Consider the following 22,186-nt stretch of genomic DNA (forward strand, 5'->3'; position numbering starts at 1 on the left):
CCCACTTCTTTCATGCTTGATCCTTATATCATGCCCACCATCTACATCCAACTTCCTGCTACTTAACTGTCGCTGCATGCCGGAGTCCATTTTTTTGGCTGGGCTGAAATCAACTGATGATGAGGCAGAATAACTTCCATGCCCAGTAGAACTTCTGAAGCTGTTTACACTCCCTCTTGCAAGAGATATATCATCATAAGATATGGTCGTGGCAGTAAAAGTCCTGCCTTGAACTACCGGTCCTTTGCTGCTGCTTGACCTCTTCAGCAATACAGATATGCCAGCTCCTCCCAAGAGGTCCATTTTTGAATTTCGGCGATCATTGTGGTGATACAACTGCTGGTCCCCAACATTACTATAAGGATTTCTGCCATCAGCTCCTGATTGGTCCATGTCTAACTGGTTGGCGGGCATCTCGCCACTTCCCTCTGCTGCTGAGCTTGGAGGAGGAATTTGTTGTGACTGATCCTGGATTACCTCACTGTATGACGTTTGGCTTCGTTCAGCACCTCTCTCACCATCCACATTGGTATCTTGAGGCAATTCACATGAAACCATTAATTGGTCAGTTTCAGCTCCTGGTTTTTCTTCAGTGGACCCATTAGTAGAAAACATTGAAGAGTCTTCGGCGACAGCCAAAACTGTCTCCTGGGGGATGACTCTCAGCATTGTATACTTCCCACTGCATTCTGGACAAAGTCTAACATCCTTCTCTGTTTGATCAGAGGCCTCATATCGACAACCACATTGAGAACAGATTGCTGTATTTTCAAAACCATCAGTTTCCATAATATCAGTTTTGGCATTGGTAGTTTCTGAACTTTCAATGGTGGCAGCAGCAATACCATGGTATAAGGACTCTTCAGCTATAGTGGGACCGCAATCAATCTTAGAGCCTTTACTTTCATTAAGATGTGCATCAACTGATTCATTGGCGATCTCATGCCCAGTATCAGCATTCATCACATCATCCTTATCAAAGGCAAAGACTTCTTCATGTATATCAGGATATGGTATTTTCTCAGCTTCACTAGCCACATCATCCTGGTTGTGATCACTCCCTTCAGTATCAAGTGCAATACTTGTACCTTGATCAGAGCTGGCGTTGCTGCTTGTTGTGATTGAGGAATTCCTGGATACCAGAGAATTATTGCGAGCAGAATTTGCTTTTCCAACATAAAAGGTAGTACTTGGCACACTTGACAAAAGTGGCCTGAACATGTTCTGAGGACTTTTTCGATCCTGCACAACATTGAATGGCGTCTGCGATGAGTTAGAACTTTGATTACTATAAAAAATTAACATACATTTAATAAAATAAATCATGATAAAGGGAGACCGGGAGATATTGCAAATGTCTAGATCTGAATCCAATAGATTAACACCAAATATTTTCTAATTAATCTCTTACCAAACATTTTATAAGCACCTCTGGCACTATAAGTATCAAATATGCCAACCAAGAGAACACGCTAATAACTCATGCTTGATCAGGCATCTCACTTTATTAATTTGAAATAAATTCACTTTAGGCATCTCACTTCAGTGCAACAATAAATCCAACCTTCATCGTTAATTAATTTGAAATCAATTACTAAGAATAGTTGACTTATCATATACAATGTACAAGCAGGCATCCAATATCATCATTGAAATGGAAAATCTTAGATAAATTCGGGATTGTGTCTGAAATTATTTTATAAATAAAACAAACTTTTGCGAAGTTCCTTTATTGGCGTGCAGAGAGAATCACAAATTGAATGAGTACACTTTATCATTAATTGCTTCAGTAGAAATAGACAGCATTTTTGTGGCAAAGGATTCATGAAGAGAAACTGCAGTGTGCGTGTGTGCTCACATGTGTGAATGCATGTATAAGTGGGTAAGAGACCTAGGAACAAGGATGACTGTCCAAACTAATTGATCTTGTAATGGTATGACAAATTAAGAATTGAACACTTTCAAAATCGATTGTCAACAAATTTGGCAGTATTCCATAAAGAGCTGAAAGTATATTATTTTAATTAAATCAAATATTAGAATACCATTTGGCGAAGGGCAGGGTCAAATGATCTTTTTGGAGCAGAATTTGGAGACACCGTTTTGGCAGTCTTCTTGGAAATGGCAGGAGTTCTGTTATTTATAACTGAGCTACTCCTTCTTGAACTTAGCCGGTCTAAACTACCCACTTGGATGGACTGTATAGAGTCAGTATCATCATCACCAGATGATGCAATAGAACCTTTGCTGCGTGAGCTAAATCGGTCTCTATCATGACTATGAAATGAGCTACTGCTTCTAGAAGCAGTTGGAGACATTGACTGCCTACTGTATCTAGTGGTAGGATCCTTTCCATTCCTGGATGCAGGTGATGAACCCCTCACATATGATGCTGGTCTGTCAGCCAGAGAGGTTCGAAGATTTGGGGGAGCTTCAGAGGAGAAACCAGGGATATTAGTTTGCCATGCCCTTATCTTTGGTGAAGCAGAGTTTCCACGACTTGTCTTGACTGGGGAAGTTCCCCTGATCCCTGATACAGGCCCATTGGAGCCAGTGCTCATTCTCCTAGGAGTAGGAGTAGAGGACCTCGGTGCAGGTGTTGAAGGCTTATTTGGAGGAGTAGATGGTCTTCTTGACGGAGTAGCATGCCGCAAGTTTTGAGTTGGGCTGGAATTGGACACTGATGATGGCCCAGTCCGTGACTGGGATGTGCTATTTCCAGTACGAGGAGATGGACTAAGGCGATTTGGACTTGCACTCCCCCTGCTACTTCTGCGACTTCTTTCCATCTGAACGGGGTAAACATCCGATATGAGATAAGATTTTTCCTGACTGAATACTTAATTAGTGACACATAAGATTGTCTTATTATTGCTATGCAATAACTAGGACTCAATGTTTTATAAAGATTGGGGTATTTTATCAAGATATATTTCAGATTTACCTTGAATAAGGATTAATCAGGATTTAATAGGAATTACCTTATTTTATCACTATCATCTTTTAAGGATTATTTTAGCTTTAGATTTTATTATTTTAAGTAATCATACCTAGAGCTTTACGAATAACTCTAAGGTTTCTTAGTTGTCAGGCCTCTTTTGATGAATTGAATAAAGATGAAAATTGTGCTCACTCTCTCCTTCAAGTTCTTCTTTATCCCTCAATTTCTCTCAATTTCTACCTCCTTTCTCTTCTCTCTCCCCTCCCCCCTCCCTATTTTACATCACCTTCTATGCTTCAAGAGCATTTACTTGAAATGAAAAGAGTATACAATTATGCATAATGTAATAAGATTCAAAAGCTCACCGTAGAAGATCTCGATATGGAAATGGGTTTACTCTGAGGCCTTCCCCGGCTCGGAACATTGATTGGTGGTGGCTCATCCTCATCTAATGAAGGAAAAAGTGGTGTGTCTGGGGGCGTCAGTAACCTTGAAAAACAATAAACAAAGTATTAGAAAACTAAGCATTGCACACCAGAAATCACTTTATGCACATCAAAGTCTCAAGCCTCGCTTTAATAGTTGAACTATGGACCTACAAAAAATACAGGTGTTGAAGTGGAATAATGACGAACCCAAATGCTTGGCTTTGAATCATGTAAAGGACTGTATCATCGAACATCATTTAACACCCCCCCCCCCCAAAAAAAAAGAATCAAAAAAGGGAGAAAAGCACAACACACCAGTCATAGTCATTCTTGTCACCGTCTGCATTAAGCAGTCCGCTGCTTTCTCCTCGACCAGGAACGGAGATTCCAAGCTTAATATCAGAAAAATGTCTCAACTTCACAGCTGTAAATTAGAGGTTAAGGCAAAAAGGAGAAATGCATGATTATTACTCAAGAAAAATGTACCAAAACCACATATAAGTTTTGTTTTAGGGTGCCCTTAAGAAGATTACAGAATGGGTCTTCAACGGTATCTGATGACTGAAGCAAAAAATTCTCTGATTCTCTGGACTGCATTTCATTGAACAAAGCAAGATCATCATCTTTCTCCCTGTAGAGTAATCCACCTTCAAGACTGCGCCCACGCTTGTGGCTGACTGTTTTTGGCTCTCTTCCAGGAGAGAATCTCAATGCTGGGGAAGGAGGCATTTCCGCTACCCAAGATTGTACTAGAGAAATGTCACCTGGAGCTCTCCATACAGCCCAAAATCGATGACCTACAGAAGTCTATAGTGCAACCCAGAATTGACATATAGCTCGAGCTGATTAGAAATTCAAGCCCCAACAATCAGTTTTGGCAGCAACCGCACTCAAACTTGTACGCCAGTTGCTGTCCTCTCGACCTTCAGTTTAACTCAATCCAAACACGCATTGACCTGACACTCAGTGTGATCGAGTCAACTGGAGCGCATATATCGCAAGAATGCAAGTAAACATGCAAAACGGCAGGAGCAACTGTACCATTCATAAAACAAAGTCTTAAAAGCCAAATGTAACAAATATCCGAAACCAAATTGATAAATTCATTCTGCAAATGTCTAAGAGTCGGAAACCCTAGAACATTTGCCATTTGCAGATCACAATTTGCACTATTCTCACTGAAAAGAGGGTCTAAGTCAAACAAAAATTCAACTTCACTGCCCATTAAGTAAGCATTGAAGTTCGAAGTACAAAGTGAAACCCACCACTGCAAAGCAGCAGACAGGACATGACTTACCAATTTCCCAATTCAAATTGCTTCAAACACGGAATGGAAGCTCGAAGAGTGCGCTTAGGATCCCAAGTTCGAAGATAAAACAGAGCTCAAATGCCAATTACAATGCGACGAATTCTGTTTCAGACAGTCGGATCTATAGCATTCATGACCTGAAAGTGGCGACCAAAGTACAGATCGAAGCTTTACAGGAATCGGACGGTTGCAACAAACCCAAAATTTTCTCGCATTCTCTCTTCTATAATTCTTTTTGCTAAAAAACAATTCAGAAGTGAAAATTAAGAATATCCAAAACCTCTTGTTGCTGTCGTCTGATATGCTCCTTTCCGCAACAAGAAGCATTCTTTTAAAATAATAATAATTTTTTAATTTCTGCTTATCCCGTATTATTCATTTATTTTTATATTAGGTTATCTAAAACATAAAGCTTATAGATTAATTTTAATGTAAGAAATAATAAAGCATATCAATTTTTTTTCTTCTGGCAAACTTTCATTTTTCATTGTGGAATACGTTATTTCATATATTTGGAAAGGTTAGCTTCTTTTTTACCTGTTTGATTAGATACAACATTTTCAGGCGGAAAAAATACATTACTAAAAAATTCTCTTCTTATTGAAAAGTTTTTAATTAGTTTATTATTTGTTAAATTTATATCCAGCATGTCATTTATTTTTTTTGTTTATCACTAACTAACATGTCCCTTCTAATCATATACTTGTCCTTTTTTTTTTAATGGATCTATAATCATTTATTTGCTGAAACATTCAAAATTCAAAAGTAAAACCATAATACTATATGGTTTCACTTTACAATTATAATGGGTAATTTTTTTGGACATCACTTTATAATTGGTATGGTTCAAAACATGTGTGGGATCATTTAATGCCCAATTGTGTTCCAACTTTTAAAGCAAAGGTTGGTCGTTGTACAAGCAATGGCTTGGAAATTGATAGCCACCAATTATTACTTTTACGTACAAAAATACCATACTAAATTTCTGTCCATACAAATATATGAATATATATATATAATTCAATATAGATCCTCCTTATTATTATGTTTGATTTAATTCTTCAAGATTAGTTGAGTGTCAAGGATAAGTAATTAAAGTCACCATTAAATGCTAATTAAATATCTATTTATTGCCAATATTTTCACAATGCATTAGTATAAAGTATAAATCCTTTCATGAATTTCTCAAATGTGGTACATAAGTGATTTTATTTAAAATTGCAGCACAAACATGATTTTTTTAATGCATTATAGCAGGGGTCCCAAACTTCATCCTGGTGACTTGATCACACCAAAATAATATTCTAAGTTACTAAATTTTTCCCTTATTATAATACATGCATTCAATTTTTATTAAATTTCAAAATTCAAAATAATGAATGATGAATTGTCTCTTTTGTGCTGCTTTTGGTTTTTTAGGCTTTTATTCAAAATTATTTATTTCTAATTATATGAATTGACAAAATAAATGAAATAAAACTCAAAAGTTTTCAGACTATGTAATGCTGATTACTATCAAAATTCATGACGTTACACAAAAAAGGGACACAATTTTGTGAACTGTATAATTTTCACTGGAATAATAAAAATATTTTAGGATAAAAATATCTCTTTTACTGGGAATAATATAACGAAATGCACAAAGTGAGGAAGATTAGCCAGACTGTCTAAAACAAAGTGCATTGAACAATCACATTCAAAGGCATCGTTTTGGTGAGCTTAACATGTTAAACAAGTAATGCGTCCTAATTAGTCATATTTGGAGCCTCAAAAAGTCTTTTTCTAGAAACAACAAAAAAACGAGTTGTAATAGTGAACAAGTTTTATATTATATAATATATATATATATATATATATAGGTGCCAAATATTGTTTTAAAAAAAATATAAATGCCAAACAATAAAGCCGAGAAAATGAGAAAGAAACTTGAGAATAAAGGAAAGAAAAAGAAAGGGGTTATGTGGGACATAGAAAGATAAGGTCAACATAACAACTACGTTATGATTAGCTAATTGCTAGCTGTGTGTGTTTGGGTTGCACTATTAGTTAATCCATAGATTAATTATTATTATTGTTATTATTATTATTATCATGTCACTTTAATTGGAGGGTGAGACAAAAGGATACTTCAAAAGCCCTCACGCTAATCATTTCATTTTGATCATTTTATTTATATATCCCCACACAGCTCATTTATTTGGTTCTAACCTCATTTAATTAATGAACTTAGTTGCATCATTATTTTTAATTTATTTTTTCCTTGTAGTTTTTTTTTTATAATTATTTCTTATGTGATGGCATGGCATTATGTTTATGTTGGATTCTATGGATTTTAAAATTAATTAAAGGTGGTTAAATAGAACTTTTTTAAAGCAATAGAACCAACGGTCATGACCCTTTTTTTTTTTTTAATTTCAAGTGGACAAATAAATAAAAGTTATAGTAGGTCTACAATAATTAACAATTGTACCTCCCAAAAAAAAAAACATCTGAGTATATAATAGAATGATCCGGCTGATAGTTTGGATTCTTCAAATTATTAAATTAATAATTAAGTAAGAAAGATGCTTTGGGGCCGTATTCCCTCAAATGTTTAAGTGTTTTGAGTTTGAATAGGGAAATAGAAATGGGATGGATTTGCATATCTTCCGCTTTTAATTTAATATCTCTTCTGTCTTTTCACTTGGCAAACCAAATAATTGAGGGGGGAAAAAAGAAAAACCTCGTCTCTTACTCTCATCTCTCGCTCTCCGACCGCAAATCTCTCTCACATGATCAATTTAAATTTAATTAGCAATTAGTCTAATTTGATATTTAATTTAATCCTAACTATAAAATATCAATCCATTTTATATATCATATTTATCTATTTTTTCTCAAAATAATCCTCATAATAGTTATTAAATGTTATATCAAATGGTTATTCTAACTAATATATATGATTAACAATGATATTTTGAAAAAGATAACACTTAATTTTTTATGAATAACTAACTTAACAAAATTTTTTAATTTACTTAAATTAGTCAACTAACTCTTATATTAACAATCATGATAATATATTTCTATTCATCCTTCTTCAATAAATGGATAAAAGTTAGTTAAGCACTTAACGACCAAAAAAAAAAATTCAAGTCTCAATGATATGATATGAGGAAATAATTTGTCACTTCCTCCAACTTATAAGACCCTTTTAACTATCTCACCAGAATTAAGGAAGGATGATTGTGTATTCATCATTCTTCATTTAAGTTTGTTAAGCTCTTAACGGCAAAAAAAAAAAAAATCAAGTCTCAATGATATGATGTGAGAGAATAATTTGTCACTTTCTCCAACTTATAAGACCCTTTTAACTATGTCACCAAAATTAAGGATGGATGATTGTGTGGTTAACTTTTAGCTCCTTTGGAATTAAGATTATAAACACATTTTATATAAGTAAAGATAAAACTTTTATTATATATTTATTTTTTGTTTTATAAATTACGATTGAAAAACTATTTGTAAGGCATTTCAAATTGGCCTTATCTAAAAATGAAATAAACTTCTAACAATATCCATATTTAAGTGAAATTTTTTTCAAAATTGTACATATTACTCTTTCTGATTCTAAATATAAGACCCATTTTGTAGTGTAATTACTTGATATATTAATTAAGTTTTTCTTCTATTATTACTTATATTTAAAGTCATTAACAATCATAAATATAAGATCTATTTTGTAGTGTAAAAACACTATAAAATGAGTTTTATATTTAAGACCGGAGGGGTATATTTTATTGTTAATGACTTTAAATATAAGTAATAATAGAAGAAAAACTTAATTAATATCTCAAGCACCTTATATTTTATTACAATCGATCTCTTTTACAGGGGGTCTTGTAGTAAAGATATGAAGGAGTACATTCTTAATAATGTAAGCATGAAAAAGAATAGTTTGTAACAAGTGCATAAATAGAATATATATTTTAGAATTACATATTTATATATAAAGGAAAATATAAATATAGATATAATATCTACATAGCTCTTAGGGAAAATTAAAGGAAAGCATTTAGGAAAAATGATATTTATTGAAAAAGACCATAAAAATTGTAATTATTTATTTATAAGGACAAAAATCTAAAACATAAATTTACAATTACTAAATTGCCCCAAGACTCCTTGCCTCCCCGAGTTGACGCCACCATCTTCTTTCCCATCTGGTGACTTCCCCTGAAAAGCTTCCCACTATTCTCTCCCTTCTTCTCTCCCACTGGCCGTTCCTCACTTCCCCACCAACACCGCATCACTTTAGCCGTTAGATTCACTCATCACTGTCACACCCAACTATGCAATTTATCAACCCGGGGGGGGGGAATCCTCTATTTTCCCCCATTTGATCCAAAATGAGTTGCTGGGTCGGCATTGTAGAAACCTGAAGCCTCACCTAGACGGCTTAAAAAACCATGTCCCACCGCCACCTCATATATCAAGTCTCCCATTTTTGCCGGCGGAGGGAAAAAACACAAATGTCCACCATTCAATCGCAAGATGACAAATCGTAATTCAACGACCTGCAACAGGTTTCTTCCAGACCTCAAGTTCCATTCTCCCTACAAGAGAGCAACATTCGAATGCCCATTGCATGACCTCTGCCTGAGAAATTGGGTTCAAACAAATAAGAAAAGGCCTAATCAAGGGCCTGCCGGAGTCCGCCGTGATGGCAGCCAGAAATCCAGAAGATTACCATCCACGAGGGTGAATCACAGCAGGGCTGTGTTTGAGGGCAATTTAGTATTTTAAGATTTATATCTTAATGTTAGGTCTTTGTAAATAGTGTAAATATAATTTTTAATCCATCGAGTTTATTCTCATTTTGATTTTACTCTTAGAAATTTCAAATCATATGTTTTGGTTCCTCAAATAGTAAAATTGTTCAAGTTTTTATTAGGTTATAAGAAGTGATGTTTTGAATAAAAAAAATTTGAGAGACCAAAACTTATAATTTGAAACTTGAAAAACTAAAATAAAAATGAGAGTAAACTTAAAAGATAAAAGTTTGTATTAATATTTTTAAATAATTGATAAATATAATTTTCTACACATCCTTCGTTATAATTTTCCCTGGTTCTTTTATTTGTGTGCGCGCGTTTCTGGCGCATGCATGCATGGAAGCAAGATTTTTATTGGGGCAAAACAACATGAAGATGGTTTAATTTAAAAGAGACAGGGGTATCACCCTGTCGTTATATCCATTTTCCTGATATTTATTATTTAACATTTTACTTATATTTGTTTGGGAGCCTCCATATATTTAAACGAATTTGAGATGGCATCATTCATTGTTTATTAAAAGTATAATCTGTTATAAATTTAATATTTTATATTATCGTGATAGTGATGATATGAATTAATATTTTCTTTTATGTAATTCTATGTAAATATACACTAGTTAAATGATATATATACGTTATACACAAACCAAATTACCAAAAAAAAAAGGCAAAAGACAAGTATTGAGATTAATACTAAAAATAAATTAAAATGTATTTTTACTTTTAGAAAGGTTTTCTTTATTTTTAAATGAAACCAAAATACATGATTTTTTATCTAATTTAAATTTACAATAATAAAAATAATTTTTGAGACTCTAATATATGATATTTGGAAAATCCGTAGTATACTACTATCTCCGGTCCTTACTATAAGATTTTGTTTGACTTTTATTTTGATCATAAATATAAGATTCCAATCCACTTTGTCTCTCATATTTATACATTTTTTTTCAAAGTAGTCCTTTTAACAATGGTAGTTCTAACTAATACACTTGATTAGCAAAGATATTTTAGGAAAGACAACACCTATTTAGAACAAATAACTAACTCAACTTACTTCTTTAATCTCTTCAAATTAGTTAACTAGCTTTTATAATTAGGACTGGAGGTAGTATAAAAATTTGGGTTAAGGCGCGTCCAGCACCCCAAATATTTACCCAGGTGCGTCCAGTGGCCTAAAGTAATTTTGGGTGCATCTAGTGTCCTAAACTAATTAAAATGGTGCGTCCATATCCCAGACTAACAGAAATGTTATGTTTAACTGTTACTTTCATGAATTAGCGTAAAGTTGACCCCAAATATTCTAAATAGCAGATATATGGACATTTGATGTGTATTATTCTTACTCAAAATTGAATTTATTTTCTTCCTCTTCGTCTAAATAAATTGACTTTTGAGTAAGAATAATACACATCGGGTGTCTATGTGTCTGCCATGTAGAATATCTGGGATCAACTTTAAACCGAGTCAGGAAAGTAACAATTAAACATAACATTTCTGTTAACCGGGAATATGGACGCACCATTTTAATTAGTTTAGGACACTGGATGCACCCAAAATTACTTTAGGACACTGGACGCACCTGAGTAAATAGTTCGGGGTGTTAGACGCATTTAACCCTAAAAATTTAGTAGATATAGCTTACTTTTCTGATGTAATTTAACGCCTATTTTGATTGAAGATGTAATTTAATTAGCACTTTAATCCTTTTATCCTGTTGTCTAATTTGTCTTTTTCTTTTTTTCCTGGAAAATTTAAGACAGTACCAAAGAGACGTCAGTTGAATTGGTCCATATCTTAGAAAGAGCAAAATGTTCAAATTCTCCTAGCATTAATTAAACAATTTGAAATGTAAAGTTTAAGATTTAATTCGCCTAACCTTTTATTTAAAAAAGAGAAAAATATTTCTAAATTGTTTTTGAATTTTTTATATTTAAATATAATTTAATAATTTTTATTATAGTTAGCTTAAACTTTTAAATGTATTTAAATTTAAATGAGTTATTTAACATTTTATATAGAAGGAGGGGACAAACCATAAACGACGTCGTCGAATATCCCCGGTTCTCCCTGGCTGCAAGCAGCACCACGGAAGCTGGGTTTAGCGGGTGCGCACTCGATTATGTGGGCGGTTCAACGAGCTCGTGCATTCCTCTCTTCTTCGACGGCGTCGTCATTTTCTTCGTCGTTATCGGAGGCTCGACCATCATGGAGGCCAGGGTTTTCGTTTTCAGACTTCAAATATGCTTCCTCTTCGTCCGTCGGTGATGGCCCTAATAAGGGCCTTTTGGATCTGCAGGAGATCGAGAAGGTTCTGGGCGATGTCAGAGCCGACGACGTCAAGGTCATGCCGGTTCCCAAGCACTGTGATTGGGCGGATTATATGGTGATTGCCACTGGCAGGTCGACCTGGCACGTCAAGAACATTGCTCAAGCTCTAATTTACCAGGTAGGTCCCTTGGTTCAGTTTTTTGCAATGCCATGCTTGTCTCTTGTGTATTAAATTTATCGGAAATGGACAGAGGGATGGCTAGTTTGGTTGAAACCACTGCGGTTGCACAAAGATAGAAGGAATCAGGTCCAACTTCAAAACTCTGGTTCAGAGTAATTAGACTGCATAAATAATTGAGCATACGAATTTATTTAGTTCAATTAAGGTTGCTGATTTACATGTCTCCTGGTGTGTAGTCTTTCTATGACCGTTATCCTTGCCATAGCCACCAAAAAAAAAAAAACTTCTGAGAATTTGAGTGAACTAGGTGGAGGACAAAAATTAACTTACAAGAAAATATTATGCTGGGTTGAATTGAGATATTGGCTATTAGGTATGGTTATTTTCTGTGTTCTGTATTTATCCGTTCAGAGAATAATGCTCACCATCCTTTCATGTTCTGTGCTTATGTGTAACCAGTCTAAGCAGAAGCAGAGAGGAGCTGAACGAATGGTGCTACCTAGTGTGGAAGGTCAAAAGGGAGGAAAGTGGATCGTAATTGACTCTGGTATCTGATGATGCTTTGTCTCTTTTTTTTTTTTTTTAAACTTCTGAAATGGGTTAGCTGATTAATTTGGGACAACCACAAAGTTAAAAACTAAGGCAGCAAATTGTCAGGGATGACAGGAGGGATAATAACCTGTTATAGGCATCGTACCATTCAATAACATTGTGTAACTGAAGTTGAGGACGATTTTTTTTACTATGCTCTGTCCGTGATAAGGAAGCTTTTTTTTTTTTTTTTAATTGGAGCTAGAGAACCCCCTCCCCTCCTAAAAAAGGGTCACATACTAGCTAAGTTGACTTTTCTTCCCCCAAACATTCCTATTTCCTCCATGTGAGTTCGCAAATATTCATTTTAATGATATCTGACAATTGGGATTATCAGCTGTTATACTGGTCCTTAAATTTTATTGCAGAAACAATTTGAAATACGTTAGTGGGTCCTATATAACTTGCTAGATCTAAACATGCCTTGATTTTCCCTTATTGATTCAGGTAGAGTTATAGTTCATGCTCTTGATGAAAAGGCCAGAGCTTATTACAATTTGGAGTCTCTTTGGAACTCAGAGACATTGGACAAAGAACCTGTACGTGTTTCTTGGGCTTTTGTTGCCCCCCCCCCCCTTCGGGGGGATATTATGTAACATTGTTCTGTTCTAAGTATACTGGATTCATAAATCCAGGGTAACTAAATTGAAGCTTCGCTAATTTATTCTAGGTAGTATCGAAATTTGATTTAAATAGGCGTCTTGATTTTTTAAATTACATCTAAAATTAACATAATTCTAATACTTCTGACAAAAAATTTTCAATTCAGTTTAGCATCGTTAATTGGATAATGGTTCATGCTCAGTAACACCTTTTATGAACTTGTTCAAAGCTGCATATTGGTCTGGATTTTCATGGGATGTCGAAGTGAACTCCATTTCGGTGTCTGAGGTCTGTATTTCTGTTTTCAGGATTTGGGAAACGCTTTGGTTAAGATCCGCAGGAAAAACAATTCTAAGAAACGAGCACAAAGGAGTGCTTAATTAGTGTATCTCTGCAGGAGTCGTGAAGGAGCTTGTAATTGTTGTTTGTGAACAACGAAAGTGCAGGTGCATCAGTTGTAAACAGTAGGAAGAGATCAGGTTTTGACGCATGGTCTCCTTGTTATCCGTTTTTGTCCTCGTACTGAATCCCAGCTTCGTTGGTTTAGAATCCCAAATAGCTTGTATTAGAATGCTGAGCAGTGCTATTGTTATAATAAGATCCAAAAAGTTAACCAAAAGTGAGGGCAATAAGCTTCTCTCTCTCTCTCTCTCTCTAATATTTTGGGGTGATAGAGGGCAATAAGCTTTTGATATGCATATTTATGCTCGTTCTTTCTCGTGTTTAATTTGGAGATATTTTATCTTCAATCAAGGTTAAACAGAGCACCCTTGATTACGTTAAACAGTCTACTCTTGCTTAATAGATCTTTGATCTTTCAAATCAAGAATAAAACGGAACGTGGTATTATTGTATTACTGCTGTATATTTAGTGATAATTTGTTATTGGGTAAGGTGCTTAAATAGCCTAAGGTACTGTTTGTTACGAAATATTAAAAATATGAGATAGGAATTGAGACTAAGATTGAGAAAATAATATTTAACATAAGAGATTGCTTTACATGGGATTAGAGAAAACTGTGCATGTGAGATTGAGGAATACCATGAGAGGAAGTGGTATTATCTAATCCTACTTTCATGGATTTATTTAATCTTATGTAACAAGTGATTATTCATGCTAAGGATTTGTTTTAATAATTTTTTTTAATTGTAATCCTAGTCCTTGTCTTTTGTTTTTAATGATTCGTATCAAACGGGATCTAAAAGTATACATGAAAGAGCACCTAGTACTTGGAAGTGTTTTTGGCTCTTATGTCTTGGAAGTTTTATTTCATGGTATTTTTGTCTTGAACCGTTATCTGTTATTAAATTTGACCGTTTAAAATACTAATTGCACTGCATGATTTATCAATCAAATTTAACAGTACATAACGAGCAGGATATTTTTACTACGAAGATAAATTTTCAAGGTATATAAGAGCTAAAAGAAACTTTAGGTGCTAGGTACTTTTTCATAGATACTTTTGAGATATTTAAGTATCTTTTTTTTTTTTTGGGTATTTATGGCTTCATGGGCCTCCTCTCTCTCTTTTCTTTCCAAGTATTATGCGTTCAAATTTTGATATCATGCGTACTTATTGAAAAGTCCAATTCCCTTTGTGCGATTGTATTGTGGGGTATTGCTAGCTAACTTCAATCGAAACGAGAAATTAAATTCATTTGACAGACAGGATTTCTTTCTTGAAAACATTGGCAGATAGGATTGTAACACAGTGATACATATAGATACACAAAACACTGTTATATATTACCTCCGCTCTTTAATATAAGACTTTATTTTACTTTTATTTTGATTCTAAATATAAGACTCTAATATATTTTGTTTATCATATTTATATATATTTTTTCAAGATAGTCGTTCTAACAATAGTAGTTCTAACCAATACACTTAATTAGTAAGGATATTTTAGGAAAGACAACACCTATTTATTATACTCCTCCGATCCTTAATATAAGACCCATTTAACTAATTTGATTAGATTAAGAAAGTTAGATAAGTTAGTTAATTATAAGAAATATGACATGTTTTTCCTAAAATACCATAATCATCTTTCTTAATACCTTCTTTTCCTCTTCTACTTGACTATGGTTGAGGGAATATTTATAGGGGTAATTTAGAGAAAATTGATATATATGAGAAATGGTTCTTATATTTAGGACCAAAACTAACTTAACAATTGGGTCCTATATTAAGGACTGGAGGAGTATATAAATAACTTAACTTCTTTCTTTAATCTTCTCAAATTAGTCAACTAGCTCTTATAATTAGGATCGGAGGTAGTAAGACGTAATGTTTTTTAATTTTAATTTTTCAAACAATAAAATGCATTTTATTGTACTCTAAAATTAACGTCCCAGTGTTGCACCAATCAGTATCAAAACCTTTTTGAAGTGAATATCAAAACCTTTTACTTCTTAGGCAATATATATATATATATATATATATGGTAAACTGTATTATTTGCAAATAATAAGCATTACAATTTATTTTTAACATTTTGTGTGATGTGTGAAAAATGCGATTAACTAGTCCATATAAAATACGAATGAAAGATATAATATGTCATGTTATCTCTACTAATTGAGACTTTAAACATTTTTCATCATCAAGTGAAATGCTTTTGTCAGTCGTTTGGAGGAATTAGTTTACTTTAATGACCTCTTCGGGACGGGACGTGCCCAACAGGCCAACAGAGGAGAAGAGGGTTGATGTGGCATGTAAAATAAGAGTCTCCTGGTATTTATGTTTAGAATTACTTATAAACATGTTTTGCACAAACTGAGGCAAAATTTTTCCAATTTATTTGTTTTGTGTTCTGTAAATTATGATTGAAAGATTATCTATAAGTTATTTCAAATAAGCTTTTAAATCCAACACTATTAAAGGTGCTCTTGATTAACATTATTAAAGGAGCAACGTCGTTGTTTGGCGTTTTGAAAATTTTGAAGAATACAATGCAGAACTTAGGTCTTTATGGAATAAAAAAGGAATGTAATGCCAACAATGTCCCTTATATCTAACCTGCGGCTAATTAAGAGACACTTGTAAATGATGTAAAAAGAGCTGTCTTTTTTTAAAGAAAAGGAAATTAGCTACCCTACTTCATATGATTTACCAGTAATAGTAGAAAACTTACAATTTTAATATGCCATCATCCTTTTATTCCCCCATAAAAGCCCAAGCCTTCGTCATATTTTCAAAAATTATGAGATGATTATATAATTTTCTTTCTTGCCATATTCTTGGATGTCATTTTACCTTTTGTGTTGCTGCTTATATGATCCCAAACGTGTGAATAAATAAATAAATTTTTATTTACCTTCTATGATCTTGAATGTAGGACTTGATTAGAAAATTTATCGCAAGAGCTCAATTCATCTTATCTTTCAAAGCAAAAAATTGGGAAAACTATTCTTGAGGTACTTATAATTTTCTTCAATTTTTAATTTCGCATCTATATGTTTTTTCTTCTTATGAAATATTTTAATTTTACTATTTAAATATTATAAATCTCTGTAACTTTGCTCTAGTATTATTAATTAGACCATGTACAAAAATTAATTGTGCTAATAAAATAAAATAAAACAATTTAATATGGAAAAAAACTCGTAAGTACCAAATTAAAAATTGAAAGAAATTATAAGTACCTTAAGAATGTTTTTTCTACTCAGTAATAAGAGCATTTTCCAATAATATGTATATATTAGTTATTTAACTGCTGAAATGTACTTAGTCTGATTCTTAATATAAAAGTTAGTTGATTAATTTAAGTAGATTAAAAAAATTAGTTAAAGTAGTTATTAATCTTACTAATCAGGTATATTAGTTAGACTTATCATTTGATGAAACCACTACAATAACTACCTTAGAAAAAAATAGATAAATACGAGATAAAGTGAATTGGGATATTATATTGAAGACCAGATTAAATTTGAACTCTTATATTAAAAGAGTGTTTGGTTAAAAACAAAATCATAATTTTAAAAATAATTTCATAGCATATGAAATACCCTTAAGATATACTCCTCCGGTCCTAATTATAAGACCCAATTGACTTATTTGAGGAGATTAAGGAAGTAAGTTAAGTTGGTTATTTATAATAAATAAGTGTTGTCATTCTTAAAATATCCTTACTAATTAAGTATATTGGCTAAAACTATCATTATTAGAAGGATTATCTTGGAAAAAAATGCATAAATATAATAGACAAAATGGATTAGGGTCTTATAATTAGGACCAAATAAAAAGTCAAATAGGGTCTTATAATAAGGACCAGTATTAAGGAAATAAGTACATGAATTGCGTGAAAAAAACTTTTAAAAAGTGTTTGTTGGCTGAAGCAAATACCCCACTAAGATATACTAAAGAACGTAATGGAGATAGTACCTCGATGAATAGTGGAATTACGATACGTGGAGTTAGAACAGAAATCTAACACAACATTTGCATGGTGCTTTAACTTACCCGCGCGATGATGACTGCAGTCTCATTGTTTGCATCGCCCATTACTCTTCGTTACTATCGAAGCTCCTTGTCGTAACAAAAGGATCGATCAGTTTCTCCGATTCATTTGGATTTCGTAGCCTCTCGTTCTTGTTACCATTTTCACTGCTCTGAGCTTTTGGGTAATACCATGGCTTCTTTTGCCGCTTCAAATGCTGTGGCTTTCAAAGCCGCCGGTGTCTCAGACAAGTTTGGTGGCATCACTAACACCAAAGCCGGTCAGCTGCGCCAATGCTCTCCAATCCATGTAGCCAAAATGGGTCACCTCCGTCCTCTTTTGGCTCTTCACTGCAGATCGAACTCTTCACCGAGTTCGTCTGGTATGGATCTCCCTCTTTTCTCGTTTCTTCCTTGTATTTTAGTCTTTTAATTGGTCTGTTGTCTGGTAGCCTCTCGTTCTTGTATCGTAACATTGGAAATTTATGTCGGAACAAGATTGTTTTATCTTTGCTTGATGTTACGTTTGAGTTTTTTCCTTCTTTGGCAAGCGCAGGTATAAGAGTCCATGCTGCTACTCTCGAGGAAACTGGAACTCGTACAGCCCAGAATGTGGAGGCTCCTGTTGTCATTGTGACTGGAGCATCCAGAGGCATTGGCCGAGCAATTGCATTGACTTTGGGTAAAGCAGGTTGCAAGGTTAGCGGCACTTTTTCTCTTCAAAGGGGGAAAAAAAGCATTTTCCTCATTTTTTTTAAGCGGTAACTGTCACAGATTTGTAATAGTCGAGAAAAAACATTTCTTCAGTTTGGAGACAAATAATTGTTTTTTACGTACTCTAAAGTGGCATGGTAAATTTGGAACGGATACTTTTTGCTGTCAAATTAACTTTGGTAAACCAGTGGATCTTGATCGTCTCTTGGTAATTAAGAGGTTTAGGGAGGAAGAAAGAACTTAAATTTTATTGATAGTTTGCTAATTTTGCTGGATTGTCATATTTTTAGCTAGCTAAAGAAAAATGAGAGACTTTCACTTCCAAGTTTGTTAATGTTATGATATAAGCTTTAATTCTGCCCATAAAGTTCTTGGCTTTTCTATTACAGGTTCTGGTTAATTATGCAAGGTCATCCAAGGAAGCAGAGGAGGTTTCCAAGGAGGTAGAGAACTGCTCTTATGAATTTCTGATAATATTTGTATTGGGACCTTTCTGCACCATAATCATGCTGGATTTAGCCAAGCATAATTGGTCAACAAACTATTGCCACTTGTTAGATGTTGTCATTATTTATAAAGCCAGAACCGTTTGATGTTCTTCTTTTGCTCTTCCCCAGAAGAAAGGATTGTGTAATTTTTTCCGTGCGAAGGAGGCGAGTGTATGATTTGTTCAACTTAATGTTTATATATGATACTGATCATTACCTTTTTCTGCCCCCATTATCGTTTCGTGAATCTTTGTTTTCGGTTGCAGTTTTAGGATCCTTTACTGTTAAGCTATCTAATCTGTGCTTTAAACAGTTCGTGTAGGTCACGTTGATGAAGAAAAATAATTATTTTTGAAAAGAAGTTCCTGAAAACTATTTTACATATATAAATTGGTAGTCTAATATCATTTTCATTCTTGTTCTTTCCATCCTGCAAAGTTATACGAACTCATGCTCGATATCATTTTTGGCATATTGTACTCATGATATCAGCTCATATCATCTGTGTTGTTTGAGCCAGTGCTCCAGAAACTACTGATTGACTATATTCTATAAGAATATTTGATAATTCCTTGCAGATTGAGGCTCTCGGTGGACAGGCTCTCGCCTTTGGGGGAGATGTTTCTAAGGAAGGTGACGTGGAGTCTATGATTAAAACTGTGAGCAAATATTTATGAACAAGTTTAGATTTATCTACCAAGGAAGCTTTATGACTTTCAAATTTGCAGGCAGTTGATGCTTGGGGAACTGTTGATGTGTTAGTAAATAATGCAGGTAACTTGGATTAAACATCCAGTGCTAGTAGCTTTCAGTTGTGAATGTTATACTGAAATAAGGTAACCTAATTTCAGGAATCACTAGAGATGGTTTGTTAATGAGAATGAAGACATCTCAATGGCAGGAGGTCATTGATCTGAATCTCACCGCTGTTTTTCTTTGCACACAAGTAAGTATTTTCCCACCTTGATTTTCATGTTAATTAACGTGATCTTCTGTTGAGTTAAACTGGTTTTTGTTTTGCAGGCAGCAGCCAAAATTATGATGAAGAAGAAAAAGGTGACATCACACGTCATTATTATTATTATTATGTTCACTTTTTTGTGTGGGTATGGGTGTTATTGGACAGAACCTTTTGGCCTTCATTCTGATTGCTCTCTCTGTCGATTCAGTCCATTGCTTTCTAATTCCATGACTTGCAATATAGCATCAAGTAGTCACTAAAGCTTTCAACCTGTGTATCTCAGTCTGCTGCCGTTACTGCAGGGAAGGATAATTAATATTGCATCAGTTGTTGGTCTCATTGGGAATGTTGGTCAAACTAATTATAGTGCTGCAAAAGCAGGGGTCATTGGTCTGACAAAAACTGTTGCAAGGGAATATGCTGGCAGAAACATCAATGTAATTCTCTAAATATGTCACCTTTTATGCCTAACATCAAGTTTCAGGTTCCCAGCTGATGATTTATAACCCGGCATTTCCTTCCAGGTTAATGCAGTTGCCCCTGGATTCATTGCATCTGACTTGACTGCCAAGCTAGGACCTGACATTGAGAAGAAGTTTCTGGAGGCAATTCCCTTGGGTGAGTCATAAGTGACCAAAAAAACACTTCAGCCTCTGGAGAATAAGAATCTCTAAATGGAATTTTTAATTGATAAGTAATTTAAGAAAATCTTGATAACTTGCTCATTCCACTTGGATCCAGGAAGATATGGCCAACCAGAAGAAGTCGCTGGACTGGTGGAATTCTTGGCTCTTGATCCTGCTGCCAGTTACATCACTGGACAGGTAAATTTGTATACTGCCTTTATGGTTTTATAAACAGAATTTGCCCACGTAAACTATCCAATTTATGGTGTGCTAGGATATCTCATGAGCTTAGTATAGTTTATAACTTGCCCTGTCAATTTAGATTCTATGATTTACCTGCATCCCTCCTTTTATTCATTTTTTGAGAACGTATTTGGACCAAACTTGCTTTTTGTCAGGTATTAACCATAGATGGAGGGATGGTGATGTGAATCAGCGATTTCGTGCTACTGGCCACAGAATCTTGACTTCTGCAGTATGGCACTTGCGCAGTATTTCATTCTAGGACAGTTTTTTCATCATATTAGCGAACCGATTGAGTTCAGCTATGTGATTAATTTTGAATAATATGTTTTTATTAAAAATGAATTATGTAAGAAGGGATTCCGAATATAACAATACATGTGTGACATAGGTGATACTTTGGAGGGGTATAAGATAGAAAGAGAAGTTTCGATGTGAAGTCGAGATACTTCAATTAGGCTACTTTAAGAAATAAGCATTGTCTTTCAAGAATTTTATTAGAGTCTTATTATTATATTCCACACAACAAAAAATAAATTACAGATACACTTATTTTGATCAAAATGACTATATTTATAATATAATATAATCATTATTGCATAGGCATTTGCCTGATATAATATAGTTAAGTTTATAAATTTAATTAAGTATAAAAGAGTCATTTGCTAATAAATAAATTATTAAAACCATTAAAAATTTAATATATAGACAATAATTCAAGTCAAAATAAAATCACACTCCACTAAGGGTGTGTTTGGATAAAACCAAACCATGGTTTGGAGAATAGCTTCTGGAGAATAGATTCTGAAAAAAATAGATTTTGGGAAGAATAGATTTTGTGAAAAAGTGATTTTGAGAAGTGTGAGTGTTTGGATAGTTGTTATTAGAAGTACTTTTTATATATACAAATTGGCATAAATTAATATGATAATTATAGAAAAAATATATTTTATGATATATTTTAATTTGAAGGAATAAAATTGTTAATAATATATTTTTATTAACATATATTAATAATATATAAGATAATATAATTAATAAATAATTAATATGTATATATATTTATAAGATATAAGATTAAATATATTTTTAAAAATATGTTTATAAAAAAAACAACAAGATACATATCCTATAGGCTCTCACACTCTCCCCTTTTTCCTCCAAAAGTAAAAAATTTCTGTTTTTCTCAAAACCATGGTTTTGGAGTCAAAACCATGGTTTTGAACCCAAACCATGGTTTTGATTTTTTTAAGGGTGTTTGGCTAACATTTTTTTCAAACCATGGTTTGGGGTACTTGCCAAACACACCCTAAGTCAGAAACAAGAATCCCACTGAACACTGCTAAATTCTAAAGTTTGGTCATTCTACTTCTCCAACATACCACAAGAATCACAGTTAGATCTGTATAGGCTCCTCGACAAAGAGCATGTACATATTTGTAACCCCAATTAATCTTCAACACTGAAATCTCCTCCTTAAATACAGTCTTTTCCAGTTTTGTCAGATGTTCTCGAAGGAACTTATTTTCCTTATGGGTAAATCAAACTTGGAGTAAAAATATGCATTTGAGA

General features: G+C 33.7%; 3 protein-coding genes across 3 annotated transcripts; 2 read left to right on the plus strand and 1 right to left on the minus strand.

The window, feature by feature from the left end:
- Positions 1–6: 6 nt before the first annotated feature.
- On the minus strand, positions 7–4,932 carry LOC114749700 (cell wall protein RBR3; the record flags this gene model as incomplete). The annotated part of the gene is made up of 6 exons (XM_028938244.1): positions 4,667–4,932; positions 3,903–4,404; positions 3,685–3,793; positions 3,307–3,430; positions 2,046–2,789; positions 7–1,242 (listed from the first exon to the last, which is right to left on the minus strand). Coding segments are annotated over exons 2-6 (2,409 nt in total), but the record flags the coding sequence as incomplete, so codon positions are not given.
- A 6,634-nt stretch (positions 4,933–11,566) lies between these two features.
- LOC114749703 (protein Iojap-related, mitochondrial) lies at positions 11,567–13,925 on the plus strand. The gene is made up of 4 exons (XM_028938247.1): positions 11,567–11,944; positions 12,407–12,494; positions 12,986–13,077; positions 13,450–13,925. The coding sequence occupies exons 1-4, from the start codon at positions 11,618–11,620 to the stop codon at positions 13,519–13,521; spliced, it is 579 nt and encodes a 192-aa protein (XP_028794080.1). The 5' UTR covers positions 11,567–11,617; the 3' UTR covers positions 13,522–13,925.
- Positions 13,926–17,649: 3,724 nt separating this feature from the next.
- LOC114749705 (3-oxoacyl-[acyl-carrier-protein] reductase 4-like) lies at positions 17,650–21,010 on the plus strand. The gene is made up of 11 exons (XM_028938249.1): positions 17,650–17,965; positions 18,139–18,281; positions 18,686–18,739; positions 19,363–19,443; positions 19,513–19,558; positions 19,636–19,730; positions 19,808–19,840; positions 20,048–20,182; positions 20,270–20,363; positions 20,487–20,569; positions 20,770–21,010. The coding sequence occupies exons 1-11, from the start codon at positions 17,776–17,778 to the stop codon at positions 20,800–20,802; spliced, it is 987 nt and encodes a 328-aa protein (XP_028794082.1). The 5' UTR covers positions 17,650–17,775; the 3' UTR covers positions 20,803–21,010.
- Positions 21,011–22,186: the final 1,176 nt, after the last annotated feature.

The sequence above is a fragment of the Neltuma alba genome, unplaced genomic scaffold, assembly GCF_004799145.2.
Source record: "Neltuma alba isolate B1F8T4 unplaced genomic scaffold, ASM479914v2 tig00006132_pilon, whole genome shotgun sequence".
Lineage (NCBI taxonomy): Eukaryota > Viridiplantae > Streptophyta > Magnoliopsida > Fabales > Fabaceae > Neltuma > Neltuma alba.

Coding starts and splice junctions, on each gene's coding strand:
- LOC114749703 (XM_028938247.1), top strand. CDS start 11,618: ATGTGGGCGGTTCAACGAGCTCGTGCATTCCTCTCTTCTTCGACGGCG. Junction 12,495..12,985: donor GTGGATCGTAATTGACTCTG/GTATCTGATGAT, acceptor TTATTGATTCAG/GTAGAGTTATAGTTCATGCT. Junction 13,078..13,449: donor AGACATTGGACAAAGAACCT/GTACGTGTTTCT, acceptor TTCTGTTTTCAG/GATTTGGGAAACGCTTTGGT.
- LOC114749705 (XM_028938249.1), top strand. CDS start 17,776: ATGGCTTCTTTTGCCGCTTCAAATGCTGTGGCTTTCAAAGCCGCCGGT. Junction 18,282..18,685: donor TGGGTAAAGCAGGTTGCAAG/GTTAGCGGCACT, acceptor TTTCTATTACAG/GTTCTGGTTAATTATGCAAG. Junction 19,731..19,807: donor CTGTTTTTCTTTGCACACAA/GTAAGTATTTTC, acceptor TTTGTTTTGCAG/GCAGCAGCCAAAATTATGAT.